Raw genomic sequence first — 17034 nt, 5'->3', positions numbered from 1 at the left:
CAAAGCTCCAGCTTTGCTGAAAAAGCACAGCTTGGATTTTAAACCTTCACCTGCCACTTTGGCTTCAGGTAGGGGCTAAGCTTGTGTGCACATCATTTCATAGAATGAGGATCCTGAAGCATGACAGTAACAAGCCTCTCATCTCTCTGGAAAACACCTATTCATCAGCACTTAAAACTTCTAAGTAGAGTTTGTCTTCAGTTGGCTCCGGGGATACTTAAAGCAGTGACAGGACTGGTGGCAAAACACTGCGAACACCACAGGCCTTTGCCAGATTTTTAGCCTGCCTTGAGATCATCCTGTGCTGGGCTCAGGAACACACTGTAGTTCCTAGACATAAAGGTGATCACAGAGTACTTCAAATGCAGACCAGCCCAGGTGAAAGCTGTCCATCTGAAGTGGCAAACCAAGCAGCTAACTGGAAAATCCATGTGTGCCAAAGAAAGTACAGGAATTCACTGGAGATTACACAGAGACAGCAACTTGAGTGGTCATTTATGGCTAACACAGTACAAGGTTTAAGTTCCATTTTCACAAAGACACCGAGAAAAAAGTCTGTTATCCTGTTACATTCCTACAAGTTTACTGGACAACAATATTGAAAAGTCATTACAAACAGATCTAACTCCATGTGCTCTTCAATTCTCAGGGTCAAAAATAACAAGTGACCCCAATCTGTCAAGAAAATAAGAACTGTCAAGTTTTTTGATAGTTCAGCATAAATATTTATAGAACTTCATGCTTCATAACACTCCATGTCCTTATATTAGCTTTTTATTCCTTAAAAATATGGAGGCAGGAGGAAAGCTGTAAAAAGGCTGGGATGAAAACAATCTGGTCAATCAAGACCAGACAAAGAGCGCAGCATGGCTTCCTGACATCTGGGGTGCTGCAGTTTTGGCAGGAGAAGGGTGGCTACAAAGTAATGTCTCCATTTCCCCCGGACTACTTGGGGTGCATTTCATTTCAAATTAACTTTGATGCTTCTTCCATTTGAATTTGCACTTACAAGGGAGTCTGTGGCTGCACAAGAACAAAAACAATGATTACATTGTGCTGTTCTGAAAGGAAATAAAGCTCATGTCACCCGGGCAGTGCTGTCAGATTGGCTCCATAGGGCACTGCTGGTATTCAAAAAGCCACGAGTTGCAGCTGCCAATATCAGACTGCACGGTGACATTTTCGCTATGCACCAGAACTTACGTGTTACCTTGTTTGTTCCTACACATGCACCTTCCTATCAATAACAACCCCAGCAGCCTTTTGATGTGGAGAACAGGTCTCTGAAGGGAAGTATGCAAGTTAAGTTCACAGGTATCTTATTAAAAAAGTAACAGCCTGGATGGGCGGGTGCAGAAAAATCTCAACTCTCAATCACTGCAGCGCCTTCCAGGTAAGCCTGCCAAACGTAAAAGAACACAGTGCACGTCTCCAGGCTTTGCTTTCTTGGATAAGGATTTTCAAGCAGCTCCAGTGAGATAACACTTCACCAAGAGAGTCCACACTTCAATTTTCAGACATGAAAGCTATAAGCAAATGGCATAGGAAGAGTGAAAGGTGCAGCTGTGCAGCTGTCCCACAGCACCTGCCCACGTCCACGCTTTTACCTGCATCCACCATGGGACTAACAGCCATGGAACACAGACAATAACGTGGCCTCACACAGGGGGCCCATTCAGCTCCTAATCACCCAAGTCTCAGGAAGAAACTGCTTTTTAATCTCTTGGCTGTTCACACAGATGTAGCCTGTTGCTTGCCACAGAAGAGCATGATACAGCCCACCAAACTCAGGCCATTCCTGGTGCATCCTACCGGATTTGGGGATGACCTTGTGACAAATTAGCTCTGTGTTGAACATCTGCAGCTCCAGACACAGAGAGAGTCCAGAAGTGGGCCCTCATCCACCTCAGCTGACATTAGGGCATCAGACAACAGCACCCCATTGATAGAGGCCAGGCCACGCTCATTTTCCCAAGCAAGCTCTGGAGCCAGGAGTTATTCCCATCTTTTGATGGGAGCAAGAGGACAGAATCAAGACCCTGGGAAAGTTCAGGTGCGGCCCTATAAGCTCCTTCCTTATTTACCTGGTCAGGTAACACAATATCAATGCACAGGTATACATACCATAAGGGCAGGAAGACAATAATACTGAAACCAAAGGCTCAAGAATTTTTAAATTTAAGTGTTAGGAAAACCTGATTTTTCAGCTACAAGCAAAGCTATTATTAGTTTACAGAGCAGGTATGCAGAAATGACAATATTAGCACCTATTACCTTCCCAGCTTTTTAATGCCATGATGACTTCTGAGAAAGAGGGCACTGAATTTCAAAATCCTTATCTTGAATCATTACCAGGTCAAAGGGTGACTCCAGTATTTAGACAAAAACCTGCGTTCATTTTTAATTTACTGACTTGCATAAGCCAGTCAGGGCCAAAAGCTAAAACCAGGTCTATTTCATTAACAGCTATCTATGCATTGCTAAGACAGTGAATGTTCTAATTAAATTAAGGTAATTTCTTTCCTCTGTCAGCTCAGGGAAAAGCGTTCTAACTTTTCGGTACTCCTAGCATGAATCAACGCTGCCATCTCCTGGTTGGATTTATGCTGGAACCAGATTTTGCTGGCTGTTCTGACTGATAGTGAAGAAAGACCAGTGCAAATAAAGCCTCAAAAATGCCATGAAACTTTATATATGCCAATTTAAACAGGGTTATTTTGGTTTTGTTGGTTTTTTTTTTTTTTTTCAGTATAAATGTGGCTGTAGCAAACAGAAAATAAGATCTGCTGAAAATAGCACCAGGAACCCACCCAAAGGCTTTTCTATGGGCTCACCTAAGTTCACTGGAAACACCTGATCTTAAAACCGTAACTTCTGCATAGAGGCCAATCCCACCAACTGTTCTGCTCTGTGGCAGGAGAAGGGTAGTCTGAGGGCAAAGAATTGTTAGGGAATTTGTGAGCACCTGGTGATTTAGGAACCTGCACTCAATGACTCTGAGCAAATCTCTGGCTTGCATAGCTAAGCCTACTTGAAAATTTATTACAGAAGCATGGAGTAAGCTCCAGAAAACTTTTCTTTTTTTGCAGCTTTAAACCCTTTAGAACCCTTTCTAAAAGATTTTAATATTTAAATTTCTCAAGCAGGAAGCTAGTTTTAAGGACTTTATCTGTCTGAGTAGGCTGGGAAGCTTTAATTGATGTTCACCACATAAATGTAATTCAATACTTAACACAAAACTAAAGGAACATGCCTGGGGACAGTTTCTCTTAAATGACATTTGCATAAGTTTATTCTTAATCAAATAAGAATATAATTTATGACACTATAAAACCTTGTATCCAGAGAGCAGAGACTTTAGGCTAAACCTCACAATACCTGTGCAAGATAATCACTACCCCATTAGGGAGGAAAAGCTGCTGCACAAAAATGACAACAACAAAGACACTGTGATTTATCAAAGGACATATGTTTAGCTGCAGTCAATCTGCTAACAAAATCCTAATCTCTCACCCCATTTTTGAAGGTCAGAAAGATTGCCTGCTGCAATAGAATGTAAAATAAGCAAGAAAAATAGAACAACTTTAAAACCCCATTCAAAGAGAAGCAGCAATAAATTGGGGTTTGTGGGGTTTTTAAGTGTAGCCTGCATTAGCCCTGACCATACTGCTGCAGACTTAGCTACCTTGGAGCTCGAGTTTGTTTGTTGCTGGTTTTCTGTTTGGTTGGGGTTTTTTTAATATTAAAAAAATGCTGCTTCCCAAAATAGGTTAGTTTGTCATAATATGAACATCTCAATTTCTGTCAGATGCTCCCTTCTAAGTAGGAAGTTACCATTTTTAATCTGAAACATGAAAAATGTCCTTTTCCCTTTCTCAGATAACTGAATTATTAAAATAATAGTCAAGTTTAAAATTGAAAGATCTTAAATTGCAGTGATTTCCTTTGGATCTGGAGAATAAAGGGGAAATGTCCCTCTTGGTTCAAGTCAAAGGCTCTCAACAAAACTTGAATTCAGCACTGCAGCTTTCCATGCCTCTCCAAACCCTGCAAATTTATGCTTGGTTCTTCAGATCTCCCTGGGATGCCCCTCTTCAACAGAAGGGGAAAATGAATGCAATATTATGAGATTAGCAAAGTATTTCAGCCTCCAAATAAATGCTTCTAACTGTGGTCACAGCTCTTGGGTTGGAAATGTTAGCTAGCAGGAAACATGAGCTGTGAGCTGCAGATGGAGGACGAACTGCCTCACCCTTCCCACCACCATGAGCAGAAAAGAGGAGGAACATGAAATATCCACTTGTCCTTTGGTCTCTTATATTCCTTGAACAAAGCACCTGAACTGCTGCAATCACAGACTCAAAACATTTCAAACACCAATCAACCTTCGTCTAACTGCTGCACTTTTGACCGAGACAGAACAAAAATCCAAGTTTCTCTGGTTGGTAATTCACTGTGGGTCACAACTGCAGTTGTGAACAAGTCCTTCCATATGTTGCTGTCAGCAGGCTGTGCTGCCTGCTAGAGCAGAGAGAATACAGAATGGAAGTGTTAACTCCTATTTTAATGAGGGAATTGTCTCCAGGGATGACAGAACTGCCCAGTACTCGTACTGTCCACTATCAGTCTTTAAATGCCAGCCCCAGGGAAAGTGTTCACCTTCAGCACAAAGCCTCAGCATATGCTAAATCTTATTTCCCCCCACACACACTCTCATGCACAGCACAGAAGAGCCCTTCCAGCACAGTGAAATTCAGTCCTGTGTAAAGCTGCTGGGGTCATGAACAGGTGACTCCACTCCTAATTTAAACCCCATCGAGAGAAGAAGTTTTGACTAATGGGCTCTGGATGGGAAAGTTTAGACAATGCCAAGCTCTTTGTCCCATCTTTTCCTCTGACTGACACAACAAGGCCTTCATCAATTTAACTGCAGTTCCCCTGTACGCTGGTAGGAAACATTTCTTCAAAGAACAGTCTCACCCAGCAAGATCCCTCAGATCTCAGCACCTCCCAGAGCTTAAAAACATATTATTTCAGAGATGAGACCATTCATGGGGACCAAATGACACAAGCATTTGGAAAACTGGAGTTTCTCCACTAACATTTTCAACTTCCTCCACGTTCCCACCTTAGATAACTTTACCTGGAACCTGCAGAGCTGTTTTGAAGATTTATTTCATCCTGTCATTTTCAAATCTAAGTCAGCTCTGTTTCATTACTTTCCAGAGCTCCCTCCTTCCTGCTTCAGAGCATCACCTATACCACCACACACTTGTTCCTTCACCATGGCCATCATGGCTGAGCCTTTTCACCCCAACTGCCTGAAGTGCCCAGATGGCTCCTCATCCATCATTTCAGGAGCCCTCTCAGGGCTACTGGGCTTCTGCCCCTCTCAGATTTCCTTCCCCACATATGGCTCTTCAATTGCCCAGATACATTCCCAACAAATCCTGCTGTGGGTTCCCTGCCTACCTTTCCTTTGGACATGTCAGATACACCTCAGAAAACTTTTCTCCTCCAGCAGTGGGAATTTGTGCCAAGCTCTGTTCACAGCAAGGAGAAACTCTTACTCCAGTTACATCAGCTAACAGGCAGAGAACAGGGAAAGTTTGTGAAGCTGACAAGGCTGACACTAAACACTTCCTTGCAGAAGTACTTCTCACTGCAGATGTTTTGAAAGTTTGTGTGCTTTGCATTAATCAATTGGTCTTTTAATGTTTAATCAATGTAGAGTTTTGTTTCCTTTTTAAAACCAGACCTAAAACTTACCAAAAGCGGCCTGATGCTACACACCTCTCATACACCAGCACAAACTGTGTCCCACAGATTTTGAAGTTCTTCAGTACGATCACAAGCAGTTGGTTTGAACTCAAGCAGCAAAATCAGGCAGCTGAATAACTTGAAAAAAATCTTCCTTAACCTGGTTGATGCTTGAATCATAAACTACTACCACATTTAAACACAGAAATCCTTAAAACCTAAGAAAAGTAGATCCCTAATTCAGTGTACAGAACCATCTGCATGATCCAATCTTTTCCAGCAACACTTCCACCATGAAAGTCTGTTAAACTTACTTTAAAAGGTTTAAGAAACTCATTAAATCCACCAGCCAAACTGTTCTTTCAGCAAAAGTAGCATGGTGCATCCCATCCAGCATAAAACTGTTTCCACGGCGCCAAGTGGGGTCAGTGTTACAGGAGGACAGACGTTAATGAGATTCTAGGCAAGAGAACACAGGCAGTATTTTCTGAAAACACATTAAGTCTCCTGTTGAAAGAAGACTAGTATTTTACAATTTGCTCACTCTCTTGGGGTTACATTGGCCCAGATCAGGGAAATTTCAACTACATTGTATTTTATTAAGTATTTTCCTTTAATTGATCCCTTACTCTTTCCTTCAGCCTTTTTACTTAGAGAATTACAGGCTTGCCCACATATGGAGCTATTCATAGTTATTCCTGACAACCTGCATAGAACATTAGTTCAAGGTAAGTTTATTCCAAAGTGTCTCAAACATTTCCAAAGCTGACTGGTACAGTAAGTCAGGAAATCCATCAGGAAATACTTTAAAATTATTTATTCCTCACTTATAACTTTTTAATCCAAATTAGCTTTCCTCTCTAGACACTCTGAGCTACAAATATTTCTAAATCAACTGAATATCAGCCCTGTGATCAAAAGACATGACAAACATTGAACTTTACTGCAAAGCAGTGTGTTCTCTAAGCCCTGAACCGAGTAGGTTACACAAAGCAGTGTGGGGAGAGCAGCTGATGAAGAAGATGCAGTTAGCATGGAGCATACAAGAGAAGATCAGTGTGGGTGGCTGGCTAGGTATTTGACAGTTCTTAATTTGCTGTTTCAGCCTCTAATTGTATGATGAATTTGTTGGCAGCATTTGTGGATTCATGCCTCCATTCATCTTTATTTACAACCAATTCCCAGCTGCTGCTCTGAGTTTCCATCCACTCTCTGTTCTTCCTCCACTACCTCTCAAAGGCAGCAATCTCACCTTCCCAACCACCTCCTAACCACTGCTCCTGCATAAGGATTTGGCAAAAATCCTACAGCATCTGTATTGCAGACCTGACCTCACATAGATTAATTTATGAATACTTCAAGCCCCACCACAATTAATTCAAAAGACCACCTACGTTGTTGCACTCCCCATCACTGCTCATCTTGCCAGGGTCGGAGTATTCCCTTTCTCAAAGCCTGTGTGCAGCCAGATTTGCACAGCACAAAAGGCACAGTCACAGCTAAAATGACAGGCACTGATCAATGAAAATAGAAAAAAAAGTTTCAGTATTGTGGAAAAGGTCCCATCACACACTGACTGCTGTCATTTGCACGCTACTTTGAATACTGTGATCTGCCAGCACATACTACACTGGTTGAGAGGAGATAGGATGCAAAGCAAAAATGCAGAACAGTTTTGTCCATTTATAAGTTCAGTTTGTAGAAGAGGGATAGCTAAAATATTCAAAGCCATTAGCCCAAGGTCTAGACACAAGTACTTCACCACTTCTTTGCTGAATTAAAATCAGCTCTCCCTATAGTGTCCAACTAGCCTGTTGAATGGAAAAGTCACATCTTCCAACATGCAAGTTTTGGAGTTTGAAACACCTAAAATCTTAACTTCATGTCTGATGTGAGTGGCTGTCTCGTCTCTGTTAGATTGGGCTCCTGCAAGCTGATCTTCCAGAGCTTACCATGCTGTAAAGCCCTGGCCAATTATCCTGCTGGAGACTTTAATTCCATTACTCTGCGGATTTGTCTGACTCATGCTTCTGCCTTTTCCTCAGAACAGGCACTAATAACAACTTTCTTCTCTGACCTAGTCAGTTAGTCTCATGGAATTCACACCAATACACTTTTGGAGATTCCTGCTCTTCTATTAAACTGAAACTAGTTAACTGTTTCAAACAATGCTGCCAGGGCAGAGGGAAGAAGTGGCTGATTAGTGGACAGAGATAGACAACAGTGCTGTCCATCATGTCTAGAATGCCTCTTTTTATGCAGGAAAAAAACCCACAAGCATAAAATAAACATACACTTTCCTCTTTTATTTGAATTAAAATGTCATTCTACAGAGTCATGATTTGTAAACTGTAAACTTGCATGCATTCAAGCTTGCTTCTTCTAAGAAACAAGTTCCTACTAGTAAAGGTAAATTAATTCCCCAGAAAGATAATTCCTGAAGTTTTCCTATTTGACACCTCCCAACAGCAGATAAAAAAATTCCGAAGTTATTAATATGAAGGGTCAGATGCTAATCACAGATGAACCACACACTTTGCTCTTATCACAGAAGTACCTCAAGTGGTAACACACAGGAATACAGAAGTGAGCTTGGAATTTCACCTTGAAGTACCTGTCCTCACCTTGCCCTGTGGAATCACATGAGCCCCTCTCCCCACTGAAGTGACAAATTTTTGAACTTTTCAAATCTCCAGACTGCTAATCCAAAAGTACTCTGGAAACTTGCACAAGGACAAAAGCAGCTCAATGACTTCAGCTGGTGATCTACTTCCAGAGCATGGTCATTACCACCAGCTGCCAAAAGAACAGGACATCTCCCTCCCATCCCGGTCCTCAGTCCTCCCCCACACTTCCTCTCTGAAAGTCAAGGCAGTTTGCTGTCTTGCAAAGTAGGGAAAAAAAAAAAAAGAAAGACAATGTCATCAAAAATAGCCCATCAAGAACAAAAGGTCAGAAAGATAAGAGTGAACCCAATATTTACAGGCAACAACCCAAAACTTTCACTAATATCTTGCAAAGCTCAGATTGTAACCATAACAGTATCTAAATATTAGCTGCGAAAGGGCTGTTGTCAGCTCCCTTCTCTGGAATGTGAGCCAAACAACTTTATTCTCACCTCCATGGAAAAGCCAGTGGGATGTAAAATTATCTGTGCTGGATCCAAATTAGCTGTGCTGAATCCAAACACTTTGGCACTCCTAAGGGAAACCTCATCAAACTGGGACAATTTAAACTTGTCCCATAAAACCACATTTGCAGGAGGTTGGTGGGAGAGGCTCAGAGGGGGACTTCTATTTAGCAAAGTTTCTTGTAATTAATACACACACTCATATTAAACCAACATTAAAAAATCTGTACAAATCAATCTGGAGCTGAACAGTTAACTCTGGGCCTGCCAGACACACCTGGTTACTACTGAAAATGGGCACTAGGAGGTTAAAAATGCTGCTCCTTCTCCAAGTTACTTATATTGCCTTAGAATATTAAAATTAAAATTTCAGAACATCTGGTTTTCCTTTCCACTCCCTATGATATCATGTTTTCCAAGCACATTTGGCAGCTCACTGTAAAGATACAGGCAGACTAAACATACAGGGCAAAGCAGAGTCAAGATGAAAAATTCCAAAGTCCTGGATGCATTAAGTGTGTTTTCTATCTCCAGATTTCAGTTACACAAGTGGTATAATAAGGGCTTTTCCCCCATTGGCAACTCATGTATTCTTCAACCTTCTCCTTCCTTGATGAGATGATACACCATGTATCTGCCCTCTAGAGTTTTGGATGTGCCTTTGTAAGCAGTTTTTCATGTATTATGGGATATTCAGAGTCTCTACACAGAAAGATTCGGTTACAGGAAAAAATAATTATGCTTAACAGGATCAGATTTTGTATGTTCTTTTCTTTATCTCACTCTGGGAGATGAGATTAGCTTTCTATATTCCTCCTGCCTAAAAGGAAAAAAACCAAAACACTGCTCCAACCCATGCCTGTTTATTGTTTGGCTTTGTGTCCCCCTGCCTGGAATGGGAAAAATGGACCAAACCAGACCAGGGGGCTGTTTCTCCCATGAGTTTCCACAGAATGTAAACAGTACAGGAGAGTGGCTGTTATAACAACTAAAAGTTCCCATCTGACTGATTTCTCACATATTATCGTATTTCTTCTTCTTTACCTATTTTACTGTTTTTAGCAGGTGACATTCAAAACACAGATTAGTCAGCACAAACACACATTTAAGTTTTGCACATACTCACATTTTATTGATGCACAAGAAGGTATCTGACTCATTTATACTCATCAGTAAAGGAACAGCAAAACTAGAAATCCATCAACGCTTTCTTGCTATAAATCCTAATTTCTCTGTTTTGTAAAAAAACAGTGTGGAAATGCAAAGACACGCTTCAAGAATCCTAACATGACAGTCTTTGGCTTAATGCTTCACATTTAAAAGCAATTATATCATGAAGCATAAAATGAAGAAAAGTACGTATTATCAAAAAACCTACTGACAAAATAATAGTCCCAGTGGTTATGCCCTGATTAAAACTTAACGACTAATCAATAAAACTGTAATTATAACTTTCACCCTGATGCAATTTGGACTAGTTTATATATTTCTATTGATCAACTAAGACTTTGTATAAAACATACATGAGAACGTTTTGGTTTGTGCTATTTTATTACAGATTTGTTGTAGCAAATCTCTAAATACCTACCCCAGTTTAGAGCTTAGTTCTCCCCTCACACCATCACTCCAAGAAGAGAAGAAAAGCTAGCAAAAACCAGGAAAATGAGGCAGAAAATGGCTGTTACAACATGGTAGTTCCCACACCATAAAGCCACTCTGCCATTTCAGTGGCTACTGTTATACATTTCTCTGGCCTTAAGAGTAGCCAGAGCCAAGCACATGAGCCCTGAGCAACTCCTTTAACTGCGCTGCACCATCTCTGCCAGCCCCAAAATGAAAGCAGCAAGCACCTGAGTTGTAAAGGTCACAGACCAGCATGGGGAACAAATGGCAACAGGTTCTGTTGAAAGGAGTCCTCTGTAGCCACCTGGTGTTTGGCTACTGCTGATTAAATTACTCGGCTGTAATTTTCTCACAGGATCCTCACAGGCACAGGGAGTGTACCATAAATAACCTATTCCACAAAGAAGAGACTTTTACTTCTAGTGGATTTTATTGCAAAGCGCTGTCACCTCTTCACAAGCCCAATTGTCATTTTGCTTGATTTTGCAATAGCACTTGAGAAGCTCAAAACACCTCCTGGATCTGCTGTTCCATGACACATCATGCAAACAAGAAGTTTTAGGGCTGTGCATTGCCACGGTAGTAAATAACCTCTTGATGATTTCTAACAGCCTTTAGAGAATCTTCATGGAACTAACTTCTGTGCATTGCCTTAAGTTAGAAGTTATAACCTGACAGCACAGGCTCTAACCAAGCTCAGAAAGAATCCACCTGAGGCAGCAACACAAACAAATCCCACCCAGCCCTACGCCTATCACCTTGCATCTACCACTACCAGAGTGGTTATAGGTGCTACACTCACCTATCTTCATGTGCTTGGTATGTTAAATTAAGTTTCCTGGCTAAATCTCATTCAATCTAATCAGTAACATTTCCATGGAAGAATAAAAATTACTTGGGTGTCAAAGCTGATCCCACAGAGAGCAGGGAGAGCTGAGCTGCTTCCCATGGGAAGTAGCCAGGCTGTGCTGCTGTAGTAGTGAGGCACCTGGTGTTAAGCTGAAATAAATGGCATCTCCACACTCCTGGTAGCTTGGGACCAACACACACCTAAGCTAAGCCCCCACGGGAAAGAAAAGAAAAAAATCAGTTAATAAAAGCAGAATATGGAACCACAGACACAACAGATTTTTCTGCCCCACGCCATCAGCTAAGTTTAAGTTGCAAAAGAGCCAGAAAAGCCTGTTTCCATACAGCCCATTTCCTTACCTCAAATCTGCAGAGACAATTTGCACTCCAATTTATCAGTGCAGTGCCAGGACACACTATGTGTGACAAAAACAGGAGAGAAGAGGTGGCCAGTGCTGGCAGGAACAGCATGGGGTGTTTAGTTCAACACGCAGCCCCAAGGCACTGTGCCCACAGTGAGAAACGAGGCTGCTGTAAGAACTGTCACAAAATACGACTCCAAACCCAAGTTTCCATAACTGAATGGTTTCCTCTCCTCCCATGGACACACAATAGATGAACTTCCTTCTTACCACTTCCCCAAGGGACGCAGCCACCATGTGTGTTGCAGGGGACAAGTATGATGAAGATCCATGGGGCAGCACAGATTTCACATTCTCATAGGTGATAAAAAAAGCAGCAGCTGAAATTCAAGAATACATGCAATCATTGCACTGTTCCTCCATCACAGAGCTGTAGTTAAAACCAGGGTATTTTTACACCAAAACAGTACAACAGTATCAACAGAATCTGTGGGATAATTCCTTCAGAAGTTTATGTTTCTGGCCACCCCTGGCAAACCTCCCATTAATATCAAAGGTGTCAGGACTCCAGGCCACATTTAGTAGTGAGGTACAGAAAGATGTGTTAATTAGTCATGAACGTCCAGCACATTTTGAAAAACTGGTATCTTCCATACCCATAGATAGAGGGAGGGAAGGTCTCTTGGTTGAATTGAATGGATGGTCCTTCGTTTGAGTGGGGGAGGAAGGGAACAACAAACAAATCAGTTGATTAATTGAAAAGAAAAACAAACCCAAAAAGCACTGATACAGTTCTGCTATTCTGCAATGTGCAAAACTGTTTCAGTAGCAGTTTATTAATAACTTTTTTCCAGGTACTGTCAGTTAAATATTTTGAATTTAGCTCCATAAAATTTTTTTCCAAGTTTCCGAAGGATTTGTAGAAGTTCTTTGCAGTGAACAAGAAACACACGAGCTATGTTTATTCACTGCAGCAGTCAACTACAAAGGCACTTACACCTTAAAGGGTTATTCCTTCTCCTAAAGATAATTTCAGTTCTCAGTCATACATAGGAAAGATAAAACTACAGTGCAGATTTTGGAGATGTAAATACTGAAAAAAATGACATGTCTTGAGGGGGAACAGATTTTAATTGTAAAGAAGGGCCATGTGAATTGCCTTCTACTAATCAAAAGATGCTTATCACCTCAAAAGGAGATAACAGAGCAGCCAAGATAAAGAACTGAATTTTTTTATATCACCTTATGAAGGACATCAAACATCTGAAGGTGTCAGTGGATTTGTCAGCAAAGTTCTCCTAACATTTACGTCCAACAGCACACATTGCTGTTTTTTCATCCCTCCCTACAAAGACAAAATGGACAAAGGCATCAGGAGTTTCAGATGCCTTTTCTCTGCAGGGACTACAAGCATCAACTCTTTTAAACCCTCAGTTTCAAAAGTATTACTGATGTCTTTACAATTTAAGTGTTGTTGTTTTAGGGAGATGGGCAGAGCATCCCCAGGGCAATTAACTCAAACACCTCCAGTGCTCAAGCACTCTGAAATTCCATTCATTTCCAATGCCAAGAAAGAGTGGGTCATGACAAGTGTCCAGGACAAGCAAGACTCAAGCCTTCCTTGGCGCCTAGAAATGCTTTAGGGTGACCCTGTAGGAAAGGACAGGCTTATATCCAGGAGTGCTTCCAAGGAATTAGGGTTGCTTTTCAGAGCAAACATGCAGCAGCCTTCACTCCAGCCTTGCTCAAGTTTGCTCAGTGCTTTATAATTCTAGAAACTGCTCTTCACAGCTGGACATGGACTCACAGAATCCAGGCACCCACAGGAGAGGAAGCCACAGACATGAATATGTGACATAAGTTACTATCTAAAGAAGACAAATTATAATCCAAAGAAAATTTACCATTTGGAAAGGATCCTATTGCAGTGGAAGGAACACCAGCATAGATGCCACGAAAACCACCAGCTTTCCTAAATCCTTGAGGACTCTGTAGTCTTGTTTTTACAGTATCCAGGGGAAAAAGGATCAAGTCAACGCAGACACCAGCAACTCCACCAGCCTTCAAGACAAAACCATGGAGGAAAGTGCATTAATATTTTCAGGGGTGAAGTTGTGGTGCTCATGTGAGTAACTGAGGCATGTTTAACCCAAAGCACTCCTGACTGTATCCTTCCTGAGGTCAGTTTATAAACTGATAGTCTTACACAGAACTCAACATCTTCCACAGCTTTAACAAGGAGGGTTCAACAAAAGAAAGTAATAGATATTATGACTTTTAAACCATTTCTAAGGTATTTTCAAAATAATTTTGGTGTTTCGAATAGTGCAAGCAAAGTGATGCAACACTTCCCCATTCCACAGAAAAGCAAGACAGTGGATGTCTCTTATCAAGAGACAGCACAGAATGACCAACACCTCCAGCAGTTGTGTGATAAAATCAGGGAGAGACTGAAGCAATTCTGCTCCCCCCTTAGGCATCTCTAGAAAGCACATTCACATTTTTCCAGCAAAGTTCTTCATTTAAAGTGTTCACACTCCCTCACTGCCTTTGTTGAACAAAGCCTAAAGTAAAGCTGATTTATTTTCTTTTGCTAATAAAAGCCTACAGAAAAAAAAATAATCAAATCACTGAAAGGTTCAGATTGGAAGGGAACTTTTCCAGCTCCCTGTCATGGGCAAGGGCACCTTCCACTAGACCAGGTTGTCCCAAGTCCATCTAGCCTGGCCTTGAACACTTCCAGGGATGGGGCAGCCACAGCTTCTCTGGGCAACCTGTGCCAGGGCCTCTCCACCCTCACAGTAAGTATTTTTTTTTTAATATGTAATCTAAACTACTCTCTGTCAGTTTGAAGTCATTCCCCCTTGTTCTGTCACCATGTGCTCTCTCTGCCTTTCTTGTAGGCTCCCTTAAGGTACTGGAAATCATGTTAAATAAAGGTTTCAAAGTCATAAAGAAAAGAGGAAGATTTTTATCCAAAGAATTCATAAAACAAAAGCCTAAAAATATTGATTCAACTAGGACTCAATCTTCTTCCATTGTCTGTGTTTCTAGATGACTGTTTTTTTTTTTTTAAATTACCCTATGATGTGGGTGATGGTAGAAAATAATTATTTGGCAAAAATATGAGGAAAAGGCTGATATAAACAGAAAAACTGATTTAAAATAAAACAAAAAAAAAATCAGTAGTTAATATTAATCTGTTATGAGATTATTTAGATGCAGTGCTATTCAGAACAGAAAACAGAGTTTGAAGGCTACCTCAGAGAGATTAGCACACAAGAAACAGCTCCACAGATTTTTAACTCTGCCTGAAAACAAATCACATGAGTGTTAACTGATAATTTTTTTCAGGGTAACAGAGGATTCAGAGAGCTGTTCACGATCTACTGCTAAAGGTTTAATCAATAAGTTAATTACTCTTTTAATCTAGTTGGCTATTTTGCATGCATTGATTCTTCTTCACTCTTTTTCATCAAAATCCTTATCTGCTCAAAATAACATTGATCAGATTTAATATAGGCATCTGGTAAAACATGAACCAAAAGTTACTAATTGCTTCTTTAAGTTCTCAAAGTTCTGTATCTTAAATGTCATTTAAATTCATGAGGTAGATAACAGAGCACCTGCCAGCGGGTGACAATAGCTGCGTGTTTGCAACAACTGCAGAAAAGAGAAATGACTTTTGGTTAATAAGACACCTAGAACACAACTTCTCCCCCACCTGTCAGTAACAGTAGTGTTATCAAAAGAACCTTCACCAGGAGCTGGACATACCTGTTAGCTAAGAGGAGACTGAGATCAGACCTCATTGGGGTCTGCAGCTTCCTCACAAGGGAAGTGGAGGGACAGCTCCAACGTCTGCTCTCTGTGATCAGTGACAGGACCCCAGGGAGCAGCTGGAGCTGTGCCAGCAGAGGCTGGGCTTGGGTATCAGGAAAAGATTCTTCCCCCAGAGGGTGGTGGGGCACTGCCCAGGCTCCCCAGGGAATGGTCACGGCCCCAAGGCTGCCAGAGCTCCAGGAGCGTTTGGATGATGCTCTCAGGCACAGGGTGGGGTTGTTGGGGTGTCTGTACAGGGCCAGGAGCTGGAGTGGATGATCCCGGTGGGTCCCTTCCAACTCAGGATATTCAATGACTCTATAAACTCCATCACAACGATTAAGCAAAACCAGGACCTGATTCCAAGGCATCAAGCCACGACCTCACTGCTTGCATCCATCTGCCTCAGAGCATCTGAGCTCTCCTGAAGCTCTCCCTACACCAGCCCAAGGCATCATATCCCTGATTTCCCACACAGAACCGACAAGTGAGCACTGGATGTTTCAAAGGGGTTCCTCAGCTATGGTGACTGGGGCTGCACCCCCTTGCTCAGATCACACATGGAAAAGCAGCTTTTAGGGTGGGGATTGCAGCACTAAGTAGATGCTTCACAGACAGGGTCAGGGGCTTCCCGTGGTTCTGGAGTGGCTGCTGAAGCCACAAACTGTGGCCACCCCTCAGCTCAGCTCATCACCTTGGCAATGGTCAGGCCTGCTACAAAATGTGGAATATGAAACACTTTTCCTCAGAAAGGCTGTTCTCTGATGTTAGATCCCTGTAACTTTCAAGCCCAATCAACAAGAAAGGAGATTTAATTGTTGAAACAGAGCAGCCAACAGGCTCTACGTGATGTCCATGTGTTTGAAAGACAAAATACTTGTCAGTAGAATTGATAAAGTTTAGAGCTGCATATGTTTCAATAATGTCAGACCTAGAGGGAGGTTAACAAATGTTGGGAACAATGTACCACTGATAGTGGACACTAAGGACGCAGAATTTATGGGCCACAAGGACATTTGACAGAACCCCAAAGAAGAGTAAGAAACTAATAAAGCACGCCTGTCAACTGAGCTGAATCAGCTCTGATTGGGTAAAAGGTAATTCCGGCAGGGGCACATCACAGCCGCCGATCCGGGAAACCCACAGACCTAAAGGAAGAGGAAGACTGAAGGTGTGGACTAATTACCATGGGAAGCGAGACAATCATTAACCAATAGAAGATACAATACTAATTAATAAGAGAACTATGTAACTTGTAGTTACACAGTTATGCTTTTATTCGGTGAAGAGCAGAAATAATGAAAAGTTCTGGTAGTGGCAGTGCTGGCTTTGCGGATTTGCCACCCAGCACCCCTTTCTGCGCAGAGCTGTAAATATACCTCTAGTCTGCGTGTGGATCGGGCTCTTGCACACCAGGTAAAGCAACCTATTTTGGGCCCCCTCACTCACCGCCAAGGCCGCCCAGGACTCCCGCGGCTCCATGCAGGG

The 17034-nt window shown here is 41.8% G+C and overlaps 1 protein-coding gene across 7 annotated transcripts in view; it reads right to left on the bottom strand.

Annotated features, from left to right (window-relative positions):
* SLC25A26 (solute carrier family 25 member 26) overlaps nt 1-17033 on the bottom strand; it is an 84844-nt gene extending 67811 nt beyond the window's left edge. For 6 of the 7 annotated variants that reach the window (XM_017747199.1, XM_017747198.1, XM_017747200.1 and 3 more), the window contains exons 1-3: nt 16996-17028; nt 13629-13785; nt 11995-12104 (exon numbers count right to left, since the gene is read on the bottom strand). In XM_017747199.1, the coding sequence (XP_017602688.1) occupies nt 11995-12104; nt 13629-13785; nt 16996-17028 (300 nt within the window). Of the gene's footprint in view, nt 1-11994; nt 12105-13628; nt 13786-16995 lie in introns of all 7 variants that reach the window. The other variant, XM_008643589.2, reaches the window with a different exon arrangement.
* Nucleotide 17034: the final 1 nt, after the last annotated feature.

The sequence above is a fragment of the Corvus brachyrhynchos genome, unplaced genomic scaffold, assembly GCF_000691975.1.
Source record: "Corvus brachyrhynchos isolate BGI_N302 unplaced genomic scaffold, ASM69197v1 scaffold91, whole genome shotgun sequence".
Classification (NCBI taxonomy): Eukaryota; Metazoa; Chordata; class Aves; order Passeriformes; family Corvidae; genus Corvus; species Corvus brachyrhynchos.
The sequence above is the reverse complement of the archived record's forward strand: the minus strand, read 5'-3'. Positions and strand labels throughout refer to the sequence as shown.